The 12,838-nt window shown below is 35.4% G+C and overlaps 2 protein-coding genes across 2 annotated transcripts; both read right to left on the minus strand.

The window, feature by feature from the left end:
* Window positions 1-1,694: 1,694 nt before the first annotated feature.
* LOC141697310 (blue copper protein-like) lies at window positions 1,695-4,931 on the minus strand. The gene is made up of 3 exons (XM_074501608.1): window positions 4,861-4,931; window positions 3,992-4,156; window positions 1,695-3,805 (listed from the first exon to the last, which is right to left on the minus strand). The coding sequence occupies exons 2-3, from the start codon at window positions 4,146-4,148 to the stop codon at window positions 3,522-3,524; spliced, it is 441 nt and encodes a 146-aa protein (XP_074357709.1). The 5' UTR covers window positions 4,149-4,156; window positions 4,861-4,931; the 3' UTR covers window positions 1,695-3,521.
* Window positions 4,932-4,939: 8 nt separating this feature from the next.
* LOC141697309 (transcription factor KUA1) lies at window positions 4,940-7,906 on the minus strand. The gene is made up of 3 exons (XM_074501607.1): window positions 7,507-7,906; window positions 5,752-5,960; window positions 4,940-5,617 (listed from the first exon to the last, which is right to left on the minus strand). The coding sequence occupies exons 1-3, from the start codon at window positions 7,784-7,786 to the stop codon at window positions 5,141-5,143; spliced, it is 966 nt and encodes a 321-aa protein (XP_074357708.1). The 5' UTR covers window positions 7,787-7,906; the 3' UTR covers window positions 4,940-5,140.
* Between the last annotated feature and the right edge of the window lie 4,932 nt (window positions 7,907-12,838).

The following is a 12,838-nucleotide window of genomic DNA, read 5'->3' on the forward strand; positions in this document are numbered from 1 at the left end:
GCCAAGGCCATATTGGAAACTTCAGTTTTTGATAAGTAAATGGAGAGTGAATGAACATACACAGCATGAACATACACATAAAGGTTGATGATTACATATATAGAGAGACAGAGAGCTTAGGGGAATCAAAAATTGGTTACAAAATCGAGCTAGTTGCAGGTAATGTACATGGGCGGTCTGGCTATAGGCGAGCAAGACTTGTGCAGAGGGCCTCCTATACTTAAGGGCCCCAAAAATTTCAACCCCTTTGAGTAAATATAAATATGAAGTTGCATGATATATGTATGTTAGGGCCTCATAAAATCAATTTTGAGTAGGGCCCCTGAAATCTGAGGCCTGGCCCTGGTAATGTATATTATCTAAAACAAGTGGAAAAATTGTTGTCCTAAAAGTATCATTAGCCATCATCAGTTAGTCTTTTTAAATGTTGTGGCACCACTGTATGTTGTAGCTTTACACTGCACCTTATGCATATGGGGCAGGGTTTTGGACTACTCTTTGTCTCTGCTAACTTTAATATTCTCACAAGGATGAAGGGAAATCTCCCCAGCTCAGCTATAAAATCAAATAAAGGCAGCAGAAGCCTTATCGATACAAAGCCTGCAACTATGCGATACAATGAAGACTGGGCGAATCTGCCACTTATCAAAAGTGGGTGATTTGATGATGATCGTAAAGTACGTCTCATTCATGGTTCATCAAATGATTTTCACACAGCACCAATACAATGTTACAACAAAGAAATAAACTGCAGCACTGCCTTTTCCTTTCTTGTAAACCGCATTAGGCCTGCAATAATAATACAGATTCTGCAAAACCAGTGGCACCACGAGACGAGTCTTTTGGAGTGTATGGTGTAGCAGGGGAGGTGGGAATGGAGGTTTCTACGTTGAAGCTTAATTTCATGCCACCACGACAGTGACCAATTCTTGGACTTACGAAATACATTGGACCTGGGTTTTCCAATGGGACAGTGTTATTGCCAGCATTACAAGATTTGAAGTTTCTCTTAGAGAAAGACGCAAAGAATACCAGATGGCTGAAGCTGTTGTGTTAATGGTTGTGGGAACTGGGAAGGTTTGCTGATTTACTGGGTGAAGAAGCTGAATTTCTTCACCGAGTGACAGATGAAATTCAACAAGCAGTGACTGAGCTCAGGCGGATCAAGATGTTCTTATCAGATGCGGATTCAAGGATAAGTGAAGATGAAATTCATATTTTTCTTGATGAGATACGAGATCTTGCCTATGATGCTGAACATGCTTGTTGGAAGTTGTTTTGTCAAGGCTTCATTCAATGGAAAAATAATTCAGTGGATGAACACAAGGAATTTTTCAAGAAAGATTGAAGATATAATAAGAAAGATGGGTCTCCTCTTCAACTTCTTTCTTGATTATAATATCAAATCAACCTCAGAATTTGCCGAATCCTTAAATTCCTCAGACAATGGGATAGCTAGAACGGTTCCACTCTTGCACAACCGTTGAACCAGAAATATTTGTCGGATTTCAGGCAGAAGTTGATCTCTTGGTGGGACAATTGGTGAATGAAAGTGATGGATCAAATCACTTGATCTAGAAGTATAACTGTCAATATTTTGGCTAATCTGCAAAGGCAGCAGAAGCCTGCAACTATGCAATACAATGAAGACTGGGAAAATCTGCCACTATTACATATGAATGAAAGAGGGTGAATCTGATGATTTACGTAAAGTACATTCCATCATCAAATGATTTTCACACAATTACAACCGACGACAACGAAACAAAACTGCAGTACTGCCTCTTCCCTAACTCATAAACCCTATTAGGACTGCAAAAACAATACAAAATCCTAGCATCAACTTATCAAGTTACCAAAGCCATCTGAACCATTAGGCAAGTCTTTCGTAGTCGATGCAGCAGCAGGGCTTGTGGGAAAAGAGGCTTTTACAGTGATTCTTAATTTCATGCCTGCAACACAGTGGCCAAATACTGGACATATGAAATACATTGAACCTGGGCTTTTTAATGGGACAGTGTTATTGCCTCCTTTATATGCCTTCAGAGCGTTGCCTGCAGTACAAGATTCGTAATCGGATCGACGGACTTTATCCACACTGTCAGAGGATCCATAACTGAATACTGATCATGAGTGTACATATATCAGTATAAGCTTTTCTAAAATTAAAAATATCTAGAGATCCCATAATATTTATCAAATGGTGAATCAAATCAATATTTTTAAACATTCTAGAAAGAATACTAGTAACATATAGCATGCAACTCATAATGGCCAATTGTTACTAAATTGTAAAGTGTGCAACTTACCGAGATTGTCACCTGCAGCAAATTTTTTCTACCAGAAACTAAGAGAACTCCTTACTCTACCAGAAACTATACAAAATTTTCGAGCTTTATAGGGGTAAATATACAAATACAACATTTTAGAAGTTGCGTTGTAGGGAAACGAATTTTAGTTTAGATGACTTTTTATATTAAATTGTTCAACACTGCAAAAACTGCAGAACAAATGTCACACCCTTCTCCTTTTTTTGCTAACTGAAAATAATAATAATACACAAAAGGTCACACAAAGATAAAGGGGAATCTCCCCATCTCAGCTATAAAATGAAATAAAGGCAGCAGAATTCTTACCAGACGCGGATTCAAGGATAAGTGAAGATGAAAATCATATTTTGCTTGTTGAGGTACGAGATCTTGCCTATGATGCTGAACATGCTGTTGAAAGTTTTCTTGTCAAGGCTTCATTCAGTTGAAAAATAATTAGTGGATGAACACAAGGAAGTTTTCAAAAAGGATCGAAGATATAGAAAGAAAGATGGGTCTACTGATCTTCAGTTGCTTTCTTGATTACAATATAAAATCAACCTCAATCTTTGGAATCCTTAAATTCCTCGGACAATGCAATGGCGAAAGCTAGAATGGTTTCACTCTTGCGCAACTTTAAACCAGGGATATTTGTTGGATTACAGGCAGAAGTTGATCTCTTGGCGGGACATTCGGTGAATGGAAGTAATGACTCTTATCCGCTTGTCTGTATTTGTGGAATGGGAGGTCTGGTGAAGACTACTCTCGCTGAAAAGATATGCTGAAAAAATGAGAGGTCTGGTGAAAACTTGCATTGCAGCAAATACTTTGTATGTTTCGTTCCTGAAAACAAAGATGAAAACCTTAGTATGGACGACGACAAGTTAGTGGAGGATCTTTCACAAATTCAGCAAACGAAAAGATATTATTGATCAAATAACTTGATCTAGAAATATAACTGTCAATATTTTGGCTACTCCGCAAAGGCAGCAGAAGCTTTGTTAATACAAAACCTACAACTATGCAATACAATGAAGACTGGGAAAATCTGCCGCTATTACATATGAATGAAAGAGGGTGAATCTGATGATTTACGTAAAGTACATTCCATCATCAAATGATTTTCACACAATTACAACGTACGACAACGAAACGAAACTGCAGTACTCATAAACCCTATTAGGCCTGCAAAAACGATACAAAATCCTAGCATCAACTTATCATGTTACCAAAGCCACCAGAACCATTATACGAGTCTTTAGTAGTCGATGGTGCAGCAGCGCTGGTGGGATCAAAGGCTTTTACAATGATTCTTAATTTCATGCCAGCAACACAGTGGCCAAATACTGGACAGATGAAATACATTGAACCTAGGCTTTTTAATGGGACAGTATTATTGCCTCCTTTATATGCCTTCAGAGCGTTGCCTGCAGTACAAGATTCGTAATCGGATCGACGGACTTTATCCACACTGTCAGAGGATCCATAACTGAATACTGATCATGAGTGTACATATATCAGTATAAGCTTTTCTAAAATTAAAAATATCTAGAGATTCCAAAATATTTATCAAATGGTGAATCAAATCAATATTTTTAAACATTCTAGAAAGAATACTAGTAACATATAGCATGCAACTCATAATGGCTAATTGTTACTAAATTGTAAAGTGTGCAACTTACCGAGATTGTCACCTACAGCAAATTTTTTGCCGGAAGCCCATTGAGAGTAATTTATCCCTCGGCTCCAACCAGATCTGTCTCCAACGATATGATCGACAGCGTACACAGAAGGAACTGCTAGCAGGGTAATTATAAGACAAACAGCTGCAAAGGCCATACTGAAGCCTACAGAATTTGATAAAGAAATGATAGAAGATGCACATACAGAGCAAGGTTGATGACAAGATATGTAGACAGAGAGCTATGGGACAAGGCCGGCCCTTGCTTGAAGGACCAAGGCAAGACTTTCTAAAATGTGAACTTTTATCTTTGTTTTGTAAATCCAACAATAAATAGTTTTAATCATTCTTCTACACAGTGCACCAGGATTCCAAAACTTTTTGCATATTCTCATAATCAGTCCAAATTGTCATCCTAGCTGATTCCACAAGTATCCGCAAATTGATTTGTTGCTAAGCATCTAGTCGCTATAATTTTTCGCGGATGGACAATAAAAACCTTGGGAAGTGTGTATTAAGCACTGATAGACGACGTGGTCCACTCCATTTACAATAATTTTTACTATAAACACATATCCGCGCAAAATTATAGCGGACAGATGATTCCAGCTGTAATGCATTGGGACTAATTTTCTTCAGATACCTGATACATACTGAGAGTATGCCTAGCTACTTAAGTTTGTAGTTCCCCTACGAGTACATGTTACTATTTCCATGAAAAGAAATGAAATGACTATTTTCTCTGCTGTTTAATATAAGGATACACAGAGCAGTTATTTAAACCAACAATATAATATCGTGTATTTGCTTATAATTCGGTAACAATAAAATGTAACCACTAATGTCTCACTCGAAGCAGGGTTACCTTACCTTCCACTTGCAGGAGATCTTCCAAAAACCGCTAATGAATAAAAAACGTATGGCTTTTCACAGATGAACTATTTCACAATAGAACAAAACTTCCATTTAGATTTCAATGGTGAAATGTGCTTACATATTATATCTCACAAACTGAGGCTATTAGTAATAAGCTTATTACGATATCTAACCAACTTAAATAACATAACCTCACATACAGACTACATTTCTTTGTATCAAAGGAAATTCACTACAGTTCACATATATCAAGCATACCTACAAGTCTACATTGCTAAACTGCATGGATAGGACTCTTGCCCGAGTTAATGCCAGAACTAGCCGGTGCTGAGTTGACATGAAAAGCTGACGGCCTACTAGAGCCTTCAAGTAATTTTACTGAAAGCGAAGAAGGTCCTCCATTACCAATGGATTCCCCTAGACTGAGTTTAGACATGCCAACAAGTTGGTCCAAGTAGATAGGGGTCTTTGAGTGCACCGCTGTAGGCTTAAGCACCTCATGACCATCTGTTGTAATTGGCCCTTGGTTGGACCCCAACCAAAATGGAACAGGAACAGGGACATATGCAGGATAAATAACTGGATAACAGTATTGTAAGTTCTCTGGCTTCAGAGGAGTAGGTACAGTATCATTGGAGTTAGCAGATTCCATAGATTCACATTCTTCTTCAAATAATGTGTCAGCTTGTGCCTCGGCTTGTGGAGGATCAACAGAAAAGAATTCTTGTGACACCATTGTGGTTTCGACTGACTACGGAAAAAATAAAAATAGTAAGATAATACAATAAGTAAATTTGTAATCCCTAAAACAGTTTGATTAGAGTAAATGTACAAGTATGCTCAAGGCTTAAACTGGGGAGTTCGAAGATAGAGCGATATACATACTTCATCAGCTACAATATCAAAGAGGCTTGATCTTCTCTTTCTCCTAGACATATTGCTCTGCCTAATGAAATGCTTCTGGGCATGGCTTGCCACCTGAGTAGGTGTTCTTGAAATTACATAATTCCGTGCAATTCCACGCCAGTCACCTTTGCCAAGATTTTGCAAACCGAGTAAAAACATCCTATGCTCCTCCTCGGTCCACGGATTACCTGAAAATTAAAGTTAACCGATTTGGGAAATATAATAGGTCAAAACTAGTAACTGCATATGGATCAACATCAAGACAGATAGTATGATCTTTAACCAGAAAAAGACAGTCCCGTCAAGATTTTCTAGGGATGGAGCTTACTCTTAGCCCACTTTTGTACTTAGCAAAGGCTTGTGGACAGAATTTTTGATAAGTCAGATGATTCAAAGCCATTCAATTATAAGCTACATTGCAGATACTATTTGACATTGCCCCAATCATTTTCTTGAAAGATTAGCATATTAAGGTTTAATAGTCAAGAATCCTGATTGATCCTCTTCCTTCCATATACAGTATCTGTAAAAACGGTATATTCCACCACAAATATAAAGAATTGTGACAAACTATATTATAGATGTTACAATAAGGAAGGAAACAAAAATACATGTCTCTGAATACGAGGCCCTGCAGCCAATCTCATGTCATTTGGTAAACTATCCAACTATCATATCAGCAATTGTTAGGTTCTTCAGACATGCTCCAATTCTAGGGGACAAACATTATATATATGTTGGCTGATCAGATGAGCCCTTGAAGATGCAGATAAATTTAAATCAAGGGTAGTTTGGCAAAATTTAGTTTTTGAAAGATAAGTACTTATCTCCACAGAAAAAGACACACATGGCAAAACACCTAAAAATTTAGAGCTTTAGGAAAGTGGATGACGTTCTCCATGTCTCACAAATAAAAATCTCTCCTCAACTATAACTAAAGCACCAGAAATTCCAATTCCACTCCTAAACTTCATATGCAACATTACATAACCACCCTTAATACTAAAATAAAATGTAGACAAAGCTACGATTATCCATTGTCATGCCTTGAAAAAAACTATCCTCCTCCACACCCTAAATATTAAACAGCTCCAATCAATGTATTACAAGAATAACAAATTAGTAGATCATACACAACACATTTATCCAAGAAACCTTGATATATAAACAATCCACACCTCTTCAAAATAATATAAGTAGGCTACTAAAATACATATATACACATGTATTAAAGAAAAAAAAGTATATTTTCGTCTTCTTTTACCTAATTTGAGCTAACATAGTACTTTCTTAATCAAGACAATGCAACTCTTTAAGCAAATTAAAAACCCCGAATGCATAATATAGAAACACTCGGATCAATTAAAATATCACACCTTTTTAACTAAAATAATTCATTTTCACCTAATTTGAGCTACACATTGTACCTTCTTAACTAATACTACAATACAAATATACAACACTTAAACAAATCAAAATACCAAACAACCATAAAAACCTGAAAATGTACCCTAATAACACACACATTAAATAAAAATCGAAACTTTTTTTTTCATTGCAACAAATTTAAGCTACACATTGCACCCTCTTTTACTTAACTAACAATACAACCCTCTACGCAACTCAAACCCCACCCCCAATAAATTAAACTAATACCCACAAGACGGAAAATTTTATTCATTTATCGAGATTATTTATATCGAGATTAAAACAAAAGAGGATATAAAATTGGACCTCTTTTTCGTTCTCGACTAGAACCCGACCCGGGAACAAAATCCTCAGACGCATACCCGTCGCCAGCGCCATGATCCGGATTATCGGACGAGTCAATTCCGGGCGGGTTATGAAGTTGGGTCAAATTGGATCCGGAATAATGGGTCAAATTACCCATACTAGCACTCTTTCGGATGGATGATCCATCGGTTAATCGGACCCCGAATAGCTTGACGCCCCGGTTGGGGCAGGTCCGAGAGTTGTGGCCGTTGTTGTTGCAGTGGGAGCACTTTCGGGTCATGATTGAGGACCCGAATTGAGGGGATTTGGGGATTAGGGTTTGGAGAATTTTGTGTGTTTTGTGTAGGATAGGCAAAGAATGGATATTTGGGATTTTTAGATCACACGTGGTTATGAGATTTAAAACGTGGTTATAAGATTTAAACAAAGCTCGTCCCAAAATACAAGTCTCACCCACATTTTACAGCTCCCCATACTATTTTCATTTTTTTTTAAATTAAAATTTAATAAGTATATTTTTTTTGCCAATAATAATAAGTATATTTTTATTCAATTTAAAAAAGAAAAATACTATAGACCCCAATTTTTTACCCAAAAATTTCCTCAAATCTGATGTGTCACATGAATAGTTGGTAACATTTTCGATAATAAAATGGGACCCCGCGTGTATTAATATACGTCCACAAATTAACATAAGTCATGTGTCACGTTATTTGGTAAAATTTTTGGAAAGATATTTGGGGAACCTAGCATTATTCTTTAAAAAATAATTTGGGGAGCTATCTTATTATTTACATTAAAATACGCGTAAAAAATAAAAGAAATTTGTATTTCAAGACCGAGAGATGCCTGGATAATTGTTGTTTATATGGTATATGATCTGTGTTCTATGTAAAATTAAGGTGTACTCAAGTAGTCAGGTGTAAATAGAAATTACGAAGTGGAATGCGGAGTGGAATTAAATTTGATCGCTAATTATTATCAATCAAATTTAATAAATTTTGACCTCTAATATATTTCCTCCGTCTCAATTTATCTGTCATGTTTAATTTTTTACGGTCAAATTAATCTAATTTTGACCAAAAATTTCATATAGAAAGTATACGTAGTATTTTTAATATGTATTTTTCATATAGAAAGTATACGTAGTATTTTTAATATGTATTTTTCATATAGAAAGTAACTACGTATACTTTAATATGTATTTTTCAATTTTTAAAAATAAAGAAAGATCGATGTTTAATTTACGGCCAAATTTGGGTCAATTTGACCACAAAAAATCAAACATCAAGTAAATTCGGATGAAATATGTATAATATAGCACTAAGTTATATTCGTGTGTGACGTATTTATCATATTATTTGTAAGTTTAATATTTTAAATTTCACTTTCTTATTTGTATTGAATTATGTTTTGAAGTTGTTTTCTAAACTTCAACCTGCTTATGGCCATATCGATCGAAATGATTTCGGGAACTGTAGTTCGTTTAACTAAACAGTCGAGTTCACTTCAAAAAAAACAAGTCGAGAGGATCCGACTCTTTTCATTTTGACTCATTTGCTCGACTTCACTCGTAAAATTAAATAAATCGAGTTAGGTTAAATGTTTAAATTCGATTAAGTCTAAAATTAAATGAGCTGGATTTGATTGACTTTTTAAAATCGTCCCGTTTAGTTAAACGAGTCGGCTTGACTCGACTCATGAAACTAAACGACTCGAGTTCGGTTAAAAGTTTATGCTTGATTAGTTAAACGAGTCGGCTCGGCTCGATTAATATCGCTTAAATTATGCCGATTCGAAACTTGACTCTCACGAGCCGACTCATTTAACATCGCTTAAATTATGCCCGACTCGAAACTTAACTCTCACAAGCCAACTCATTTAACATCGTTTAAATTATGCCCGATCGAAACTTGACTCTCAGTCCAAATTAAAGTCTCAGCCACAAGGACGCGAATGCTTATATTTGTTTTTAAGTTTTACAGAGAGAGCTGATGGGGAATATTATAATAAGAATAATAATAAACACAAAATATATAAAGTACTTAAAATCTATTTGGACGGTGGAGAAGCGAAGTGGGTACATATATATTATTCGGATAACAAGTCATATATAATATAACCTTGTTTATCATATTGTTACACATAACTCTGTGGCATGCCAGTCACCACAAAGGCAATACGAAAGTTTAATCTTCATTCTTCCGTAAATCGGGCTCTGATATCATGTTATAACAGCGTAGAACGAGTTGGATGAGATCTTTATATAAGTTTTTTCATAAACACAGAAAAGATGTTACAAGCTCCATATACTAGACAAGCTAAAAGATTAGTTCACAAGTATCTTAACAATACACTACATGTTACTCTATATATGTTAACATATTTTGATGTTTTTACATCTTAACCAGAGAGTCAAACAAAGATACAGAGGAATCATGGTGCTGATGGGCTTGACATTGTCTCAATATAATCAAACATGTCGTCTGGGAAATCATCCAAGAAGCAATCAGGAGTTGCAAGCCCCTCCGAAAATAAGCTACCATTCATCATAAGTGGCTCATCATCTCCTATCAATTTCATGGCATTGTGTCCTGGCAAAAGTGGCAATTCAGGTTGTTGCAGGATCTCAGGGAATTCTAACAGAAACTGCGATTCTGAAGAAGGTATCAGGTTGGTTTCGTCTGTCTCAAGTGCGCGTAAAGGAGACAAGTTCACTGGATCCGGTAATGGCACTAATTTGAGCATCTCAGGTGAGCATGATTGACTACATTGTGAAGATGGTCCTTCTGGCACTTGATCTATAGTATTGCTCCTGTATGCCTGCAAAATAAACTATAGCATTTGTAAATTTTTCTAAACTTTTACAATTTCCACTTCAACCTTTGATGTTATCAAATCAAACATAGAAGTCCAGGGGTGACCCTGGCTATAGGCGAGTAAGACTTGCGCTTAGGGTCCCCGACATATGAGGACCCCAAAAATTTCTAACTTCTTTTAGTAAATATATATTAATTTCCATAAAATATGTATATTAGGGCCCCATAAACTGATTTCGACTAGGTCTCTCGAATCTCAGGCTATGTTATATGATAGAACATAGTTCAGGTTGTTATTGAATCATAGAAAAAAAGAAACACGACAACAAGATGAATCAAACACATAACTTGAATCATAGAACAAAAAAGATACACGTTACACAACAACAAGACGTATATTTAACGAGTCCACTATACATACCGATAAATTTTGAGTTTCTTGAGCGACCAAAGATTTTCCTTTGTTTTTGAGGTCTCTGCCTGGAGAACAGTGCTTAATCCTGGCCAACTTCTTCTGCCTAGAACTCCAGAAGTTCTTGACATCATTATCAGTTCTTCCGGGCAAATGTGTTGCGATTTTCGCCCATTTGTTACCAATCCTTGCTTGTAAATCCAACACCACTCTCTCTTCCTCTGCTGAAAATTTGCACCCACTTTTTTGTTCCAAACATAACAAAAACAAATATCAGTAACCAAAAAAAATGCTCCAACAGTATCACACTCTCTCCGTTTCACCAAGCGAGTTAAAAATACAACAAAAATCAAATGTACCTAAAAAATAAGAAAGTTTATGCATGTACAAGTAAAAAAATTACATTTTCAAGTCGGGTCTGAGTTTATTAACCCATCTAAGACGGCAAGATTTTCCGGTTCGGGGCAAAAGATTGTTGGATCGAATGGAGCTCCATTCTCTCGGGCCATTTTTCTCCACAAAGTTGAGCAATATTTCATCTTCTTCAGCAGTCCATGGCCCTTTCTTGATCATTTTTTCTTGACTCGTATGCATGCTTTCTTTATAATTCCAAAATAAAAATATTGTTTGATCATTTTTTTACAGTGGTGTTTTAATTTGAAAGTGGCGGTTAAAACGGTAACTGGGGCTGTCCACTAGTAATGCCACTTCTCCATATTTTTCTCAGCATGAAATTTTAAATTCAAATTATTTGAAGTTCGATTGGTCCAGGTCCAATGGTTCATGGGCCGGGCTTATTACATATTAACTCTGAGGTAGGCTAGGAGTCCAAGGCCAATTTTAAAATAATTGGAGTTTGAAATATTTGGGCCAAGTAAAATCGCAGCTAGAATTAGAACTGAGAATAAATACTTGTATGTTACTTTCGGTTGTAATATCTATATTATTGTAATAAAGACGAAATATTGAAAATTTGATTGTTGGTGTTTGTTCATTCAATCTAGAGCCGTCAGATCAAATTGATTAGAACCGTTAGATATAATTTTAAAAATTATTATTCGAGTGATATAAGACTGAATCCTACAAGCAACATATTATTAAAATTAAAATTTATAATATATAATTATAAAATGAATGTGCATCGCACAGGTTATATACTAGTAACTTTTAAACCGAAAACGGTAAAAATTGACGAGATCGAATCATATTAAATCGAAACAGAATCCAAATCTTTATCTTGTCATTTCTTGAAAGTGTTTCTTCTCCGCGCCCGCTTCGTTGATCTATCGTCGAATAAAGTACAAAAAAATAGTAAACGACGCACAATAAAATCAAAAATATCAATTCAAATTTTAAAATCGAAAATATTATTAGTTGTGGTTGTAATTTAATCTAAAAACTAAGTCGAACTGACTCGTGATCTCTTCATGTGAGATGAAAAGAAAATTTTACGTTTTCAGAATTAATTATTATTAGTATATAACCGTGCGATACACGGTTATTTTTATCATTATATATTGTAAATTCTAATTTTAGTATATTGCTGGCAGAATTTGATCCTTATAACTTTTAAAGAATACTATTATTTTTATATAATTTTAATATGTTACTCGCAAGATTCGAACCTTATAACTCTTAAATAATACTAATTTTTAAGAATAAATCTAACGGTTCTTATAGATTTGATCTGGATTGAATGATCAATGACCCATAACCACCAACAACTAAATCTTTAACGGTTTTTCTTGAATATAATAGTATAGATATCGATTTAAACACATCATTAGATAATGTTCGATTTTATTTATACCGTGATCAACACCGGAAATATTGATAAACAATAGATGGATATGCACGGCTGCGGAAATAGAGTGGGGTTGAGGAGGAAGCAAACTGACAATAACAACACATGTTCTCATTCATGTGAATATAGAAAGAAATTACCCCCCGCGTCTTTTTCATTTTTTTATACTTTCTTTTTTGATATGTCTCATCCGTTTCTTTACATTTTAAAACTTACCAAAAATAGTCAATGAGTCCCTCTATTTCCCTATTTTTCCTTCATTTTCACACTACTTTTACCCCACTATCTCCCTTTTAT

This window comes from Apium graveolens, chromosome 11, assembly GCF_009905375.1.
Source record: "Apium graveolens cultivar Ventura chromosome 11, ASM990537v1, whole genome shotgun sequence".
Taxonomy (NCBI): domain Eukaryota; kingdom Viridiplantae; phylum Streptophyta; class Magnoliopsida; order Apiales; family Apiaceae; genus Apium; species Apium graveolens.